The sequence below is a fragment of the Hyaena hyaena genome, unplaced genomic scaffold, assembly GCF_003009895.1.
Source record: "Hyaena hyaena isolate Hyena2069 unplaced genomic scaffold, ASM300989v1 scaffold_1777, whole genome shotgun sequence".
Taxonomy (NCBI): domain Eukaryota; kingdom Metazoa; phylum Chordata; class Mammalia; order Carnivora; family Hyaenidae; genus Hyaena; species Hyaena hyaena.
The window spans coordinates 159,826-166,777 of NW_024082413.1; the positions used below are offsets into that span (position 1 = coordinate 159,826).

Consider the following 6,952-nt stretch of genomic DNA (forward strand, 5'->3'; position numbering starts at 1 on the left):
GGAGGGGGAGAGCACTTACTTTCCTGTATTTAACAAATGATCTTCCAGTCTATGCTTTACATGTATCCATCTACTCAACAACTACAGTGCTGTATGCATTCTTAATTCCACTAAGATTGTGCTTCAGGATGGTGGTCTCAGTTAATCTCCCAAGAGCAATACATTATAATTTGTATCTTTTCACAGAATTATCATACTGATCCAGTAAGGGAAGTAAACTAAGGTTCCTTATGGATGAGGGAACTGAGTCTTAGAGATATTAAACAAATTACCATAGTGTATATAGGGATAAGCACAAGAGCCAGTGCTCATATCCAAAATCTCTCACATAATGTTCAACACTTTTAACATTGTAGTACCTAGCACTGCCTCTTACAGAAGATGAGGCATTTGCCTCATTGTGTATTATTATTATTATTATTACTATTACTATTATTTAATATTTGAGCCTTGGATATTTGGAAGCCTAGGACCCCCAAGGGTTTAGCACCAGCATGTATGAAGGTGTGTAATTAGAGTCCTTAGAGTTTCAAAGTGAATTATATGGAATAAAACTGTTTTCATTGTTTCATGAGGTCTAGCTAACAAGCTTGAGTTTCAATGGGTGATTTTGAGGCTAGACATTTATAAAGACTAATTTTCAAAGTTTGGGAGCTGTGGATGAGATTTCGATATTAAGTATTAGGTAGATTATATTAAGGATTTATTATCTAGTTACTGAGGAAAGCAGTTTACAGGCATCATTTCACTAACTCATGACAACAACTCTATGAAGTATTTACTTTTATTCCCATTGACTATTGTGAAAACTAACACACTGAGAGGTGAGCTAATTTGTGCAGTCACCCAACTATGAGATTGAGTTGTGATTTGAACCTGAACCATCTACCTGCAGAGCCTTACTCTTGACTACTAAACTGTGCTGCCTTCCTGTGAAGGAAGTTTTACAATCTGTTTGTTTTGAAATTGACGATAATTTCTTGTCATTTGGGGTGGTTTAGAGCCGTCATGGGAAGTACATGGCTAGTTGTGTAAGAATTCCAGAAGGAGAGGATCTGAAGTTTGAAAGTGTCCCCAGCTGTCTTTATTATGCCTTTCTGTGTCCCTTGAAGTGAGACCTCTGCCTTAGGACATACTACCTAGATTGTAGGGCCTGAGTATGATGTCTTCAAAAAGTAAGGATTCTTTAGCTGGGTATGGGTGGTTCATTGCATATAACCCAAGGCAGCCTGATAGTTTAAAAACAAATGTCCTCAAAGGGAAACAATTCTTTATCACCCCTGTGTGGATCATACTTACCATGAATTATCTGTGGTCAAAGTTTTATCACAGTTGGTTTTCCTTCCACACTTTACATTTTGCTTTCCTTCTACAGGGAAGATAATATCATTTATATATTTATGTGAGCTAGGTTTATAAAGATTGCTTGGCTACAAAGTATGTACTCAAAATCAAGTAGATAAGAATATTTGATTATGTGCTCTTTTCAGGTTTCTCTTCTCAGTTTGTAGATTGTTCCAAAAATATTTTTTGTGCACCTAACTCACAGTCAAATGGAAGAGACTGGCAACTGACCTAAAATTTTGATACATTAGGATAAATGGCACATGGGGCAAGCCAGGTGCTAGGAAAGCACACAGTATGGGCAGCATAAGTGTCAAGGGAGGCTTCCAAGAGAAGTGGGGGTTACTTATGTGAAGGGGACAAGGGTGAATTAGAGGCAAGGGAATGGAGTGAGTGTAGAATTTCACATGTGGATGCAGGAACTGGGTAGGGGATGAGGTTGGAGGAATTAGTACAGGTTTTCTATGAAGAAAGGGCATTGGTGAACCACTGAAGGTTTTGAAGCCTGGGGTGGATGGAGACACATCAATCATATTCATTGTATAGAAAGTTTCATGAGTTACTTGACCTTCCTTATTGGTTAGATGTGCTTTTTGGTACATCATAACATTGGATTTGGTGAATGGCAAATAAGGAGTCTAGATGGATTTGTAGATGGAAATCCAACCAGTACCCAAGGGTACCTTCTGATAATCTATTACAAAGATTTTTCAATTTTGACTTGATGATTCTATCTTTACAAACCTCTGACAACATTTGCTAAAAATTCTCTCAAAACCAAAGCCTGAGTAGGGAGGAGAGTGGGGGATGCATGACTTTGTGTTCTCTCTTTTCCATTATTTTCTGGGACATTGCTGTGAATTTTTCACCCAAACCTTACTCCCTTTGAAGAGGGCCATTCAAATAGCCACAAGGAAGGAAGGGGAAAAGAAGAATCACCTGTGGTGTACATTAATTAAAAAATATACTTAGTATAGCAAACAATGGTTTGTGGGAGTTAAAAATAACTCCTTGTGAAAGATTAATAGGGAGTTACAGTGAGTGTTTTAATGCAAGCTCACAGAGCAGGGCAGATTCCCAGGCTGCTGAAAACTAACATCACAGACGGTGCTGGGTATTTATAGAGCACAGTGTGGCCACTGAAGAGAACCATCTGCAGAAATGAGCTCACCTTCTCTCCTAGAAGCTAGAGAAGGAGGAAACAGAAGGAATTGTTCTGGTTGTGAGCTACTGAGCTAAGTAACATTTCTTATCTCTCTACCCATACATATACTCTCTTAACTGTGGGCATGAAACATGTAAATTTTTGCTTGGTCATTTTGGGTGAGGTTTAGTGAATGTCAGAATTCACAAAATGCCCTTTCTGTATCTTCTCTCTTCTTAATAATGGATCGTTGGTTGGTTATTTCACCCACTTCCCCAGTGTTTCCTCACCAGACACTCTGTTTCTCTCCTTACTGGTAATTATGAAGGCCCTACCCCTTTCTCCTCTTCCTCTCTTCTCACAGCACCCCCTGTGGGCCTAGGTGGGTAAAGCAAAAAGGTTTAACTGTACATTCTTTGCCATCAGTATAGCTAAATGAAGGATACAGAATGAGGAGAAAGGGGGTCATAGTGAAATCCGACCTTGGCTAGCTGATTTGGGGGCTAAGGATTTTAAGACTGGGGGACCAATATTTGTATTTTAAATTCAGATGATAATTAAAATATCATTCTATAACTGCAATGAGGCCCTCTCTTCTGTGTGAGGGCCTGTGTTTACACCTACATCCATGGTGTAAATTATTGCATGATAAATTTAAGCCCTGTTGTGTCTTAATTAGTACATGAAATTACAGGAGTTAATTGAACCATGTGAGATTATGCCATATGGTGTGTAAATAAAGGAGAGTTTCAGCAAGTACTTTGCAGTTTTTCAGGGGAGAAAGCAGGGTTGACTTTTTTTTATGATGTTTTTAGGTGTCAGTTTCTGTATATGTACCCAACAAGTGATATTGGACTTCTGAGCTTTTTTTGGCTGAACACCATTGTTCAGTATGTATTTATTGTTTATTTAGGCATTATGGAGGGATAACAGACACCAGAAGAAATACAAAGCAGCATCTTTGAAGACTGAGCAATGGACTGCATCAGCCCCAACTCAACTTAGCTTAACTCAGCTTCACCAAACCTGATCTCAGACTGCATGGGCTTGATACAGCAGTCTAATCCTAGAATCTTCTTCAATTCCAGCTAGAATGGTGTATCAGACACTTCGCAAACTTGTTCAAAAGCTGGTACGCAGGCGTATGCCCACAGAGCATGGGATTCAAGTTAACATAAACCTGAGCACTCTGGATTTAGTGGCCCTGGGTGTGGGCCGCACAGTGGGTATAGGTGGGTATGTCCTGGTTGTTGTGGCCAGCAGTCAAGCAGGACCATCCATTCTGATCTGCTTTTTGGTGGCCGGTCTCTCTTCTGTGTTGGCCGGGCTGTGCTATGCAGAGATGAATGCTCAATTTCCCCGTTCAGGCTCTGCATATCTCTACAGCTTTGTCACTATAGGTGAATTCTGGGCTTTCATCTGTGGCTGGAACCTTATCCTCTCCTTCGTTGCTGATACAGCCATTGTGGCCTGTGCCTGGACCTTAGCTTTTGCCAACCTCCTTGGAAACCAGATCTCTCAGCCCCTAAATGAGAGCATCTCACCTCATGTTCCCCAAGTACTTACAGAATATCTAGGCTTCATTGTTGTGGGCCTTATGTTGTTGCTTATTGAATTGCAGACTCTGCCATTTGATAATTTTTTCCTGGTTGCCAAAGTGATTGTATTGGTGAAACTTTTAGTTCTTGGTTTTGTCATCATCTCAGGCTTCATTAAGGGGGACCTGCACAACTGGAAGCTCACAGAAGAGGACTACATAAAGGCAGGACTCAATGACACGTCTACCTTGGGCCCTCTGGGCTCTGGAGGATTTGTGCCATTTGGCTTCAAAGGGATTCTCCGTGGAGCAGCTACCTGTTTCTATGCATTTATAGGTTTCAGCATCATTCTTACACCAGTCAAGAAAGAGAAGAATTCCCAGTGTTCCATCCCCATGGGCATTATGATTTCACTGTTCATCTGCTTTGTACTGTATTTTGGTGTCTCTGCGGCACTTACACTTATGGTGCCTTACTACAAGCTTCAACCTGGGAGCATCTTGCCTGAGGCATTTCTCCTTATTGGTTGGGCCCCTGCCTACTATGTTGTATCTTTTGGATTTTTCTGTAGTCTTTCTGCAAGCCTGTTGAGCTTTATGTTCCCCATTCGTCGGTTGATACACATGATGGCAAAGGATGACCTCCTGTTCCCTGTCCTTACCAGGATTCGTATCGGCTCATATTCCCGCATCATGGCTTCTGTGATATTTAGTATTATTGCAGCAAACATGGCATTCTTCTTGGGACTCACTGATCTTGTGGACCTCAGGTCACTTGAATCTCTGCTAGCTTACTCCATGGTTGCTCTTTGTGTTCTCATCCTCCGATATCAGCCTGAGGTGCAGAAAGAGGGAAATGAAGCAGAGGTGCAGGAGGGCAATAGAACTGCAGCAGAGATGCTGACTCTACAGAGACTATTTTTTCCAGGCAGTTACACCCCCACTTCACTTTCTGGCCGAGTTGTCTATGTTTGCTCCTCACTGCTTGTTCTGCTGATCATTCTTCTTTGCCTGGTGCTTACCCAGTGGCCAGTTCTGCTTTCTGGAGACCCAGTGTGGATTTCAGTGGTTGTGGTGCTCCTGGTGCTCATCACTGGGCTCACTGGGGTCATCTGGAGACAGCCACAGAGGTCCAGTCCCCCTCCTTTTAAAGTGCCTGCTCTGCCTCTCCTCCCACTACTAAGCATCTTTGTGAATGTTTACCTGATGATGCAGATGACAGCTCTCACCTGGGCCCGATTTGGTATCTGGATGCTGATTGGGTTTGCTATCTACTTCAGCTATGGGATCCAGCACAGCCTGGTCTCTTAACCCCACTTAAGTTAAGGCCAAAACTGTAGACCTTGAACTCAGCAATGCCAGCACATATTCTGTTTCATATCATAAACACCTGAATGCAGTGTGGTCCCTTTGCATGATAATGGGTAGTACTTTTGAGCACATAGAAAGTTAGCTCTCCCATGGGATGTTGATGTGGGAGAACATTAATAGAGCTCTTCATTTACTGTGGGATGATGGATGTGGCTTTGCTCTTTCTCCTTTATTATTTCTTACTTGTGTATTTTTAATTGTGTCTATAGCTGTTTACTGGATTTAAAAAATTATTATTGAAGAAAACTAGGGGTACCTGGGTGTATCAGTCAGTTAAGCATCCAACTTTGGTTCAGGTCATAATTTCACAGTCTGTGTGTTCAAGCCCTACGTCAAGTCTATGCTGAAAGCTCAGGGCCTGGAGCCTGTTTCAGATTCTGTGTGTGTCTCTCTGCTCCTCCCCACTTGTACTCTCTCTCTATAAAACACAAATAAACATTAAAAATTTTTTAAATAAAAATTATTTTTATTTTATTTGATTAAATATTCAGTAGCTGGGCGAAGGGCACCTGGTTGGCTCAGTCAGTAGAGCATGCAACTCTTGGTTTCGCAGTGGCGAGATTAAGCTCCAAACTGAGTATAGCGATTACTTAAAAACATATTCAGTAGTAGAATTTTAATTTTATGTATGTATTTTAATTTTTTAAGGAATCTCCATACAGCTTTCCATTGTAGCTGTACCAATTTACATTCCCACCAACAATGCTTGAGGGTTCCTTTCCCTCCATTTCCTCATCAATACTTGTTATTTTGTATTTTTTATTTTATCCATTCTTCTAGGTGTAAAGTTATGTCTCATTATATTTTTAATTTACATCGTCCTGATAATTAGTGATACTAGCATCTTTTCTTATGTCTTTGGTCATCTATTTCTTCTTCGGAAAAATTAAATTCATGTTATATACTGATATTTCTTTTTAATTTGGATTTCTTAATTGGATTATTTGGGGTTTTTTTTGGGTGTTGAATAGTATAAGATATTTATGTATTTTGGGTTAAACTTTTTCTTGATATATCATTTGGAAAATCTTCTCCCATTAAATAGGTTGCCTTTTGGTTTTGTTGATGTTTTCATATCTGTTGCAAAAGCTTTTTATTTACATGAATTTGAAAAGATATATGCACCTCCATGTTTATTGCAACATTATATACAAAAACCAGGAAACAAAAGCAACCAGTGTATTGAAGTATCCGTCGATATATGAATGGATCAAGATGTGATACACACACACACATACACACAAACACACTGACAGTGGAATATTACTTGGCCACTAAAAGGAATATAATCTCGCCATTTGTCACAACATGGGGGACCTACAGAGTATAATGCTAAATTAAATAAGTCAATCAGAGAAACAAATAACTTATGTTTTAAATTTTACGTGGAACTTAAGAAATAAAACAAACTTTAAGGAAAAAGAGAAACAAAACAAACAAAAAATCCACCTCAGACTCCTAAGTACTGGGGAAAAAACTAGTTGTTGCCAAAAGGGGGTAAGCAGGAGAATATGTGAAATAGATAAGGGGAATTAAGAGCACACTTATCTTGATAA

At 39.9% G+C, this 6,952-nt stretch overlaps 1 protein-coding gene across 1 annotated transcript; it reads left to right on the forward strand.

The window, feature by feature from the left end:
* Positions 1 to 3,581: 3,581 nt before the first annotated feature.
* Positions 3,582 to 5,336, forward strand: LOC120226636 (cationic amino acid transporter 3-like). The gene has a single exon (XM_039224813.1). The coding sequence runs from the start codon at positions 3,582 to 3,584 to the stop codon at positions 5,334 to 5,336; it is 1,755 nt and encodes a 584-aa protein (XP_039080744.1).
* Positions 5,337 to 6,952: the final 1,616 nt, after the last annotated feature.

Coding starts and splice junctions, on each gene's coding strand:
- LOC120226636 (XM_039224813.1), top strand. CDS start 3,582: ATGGTGTATCAGACACTTCGCAAACTTGTTCAAAAGCTGGTACGCAGG.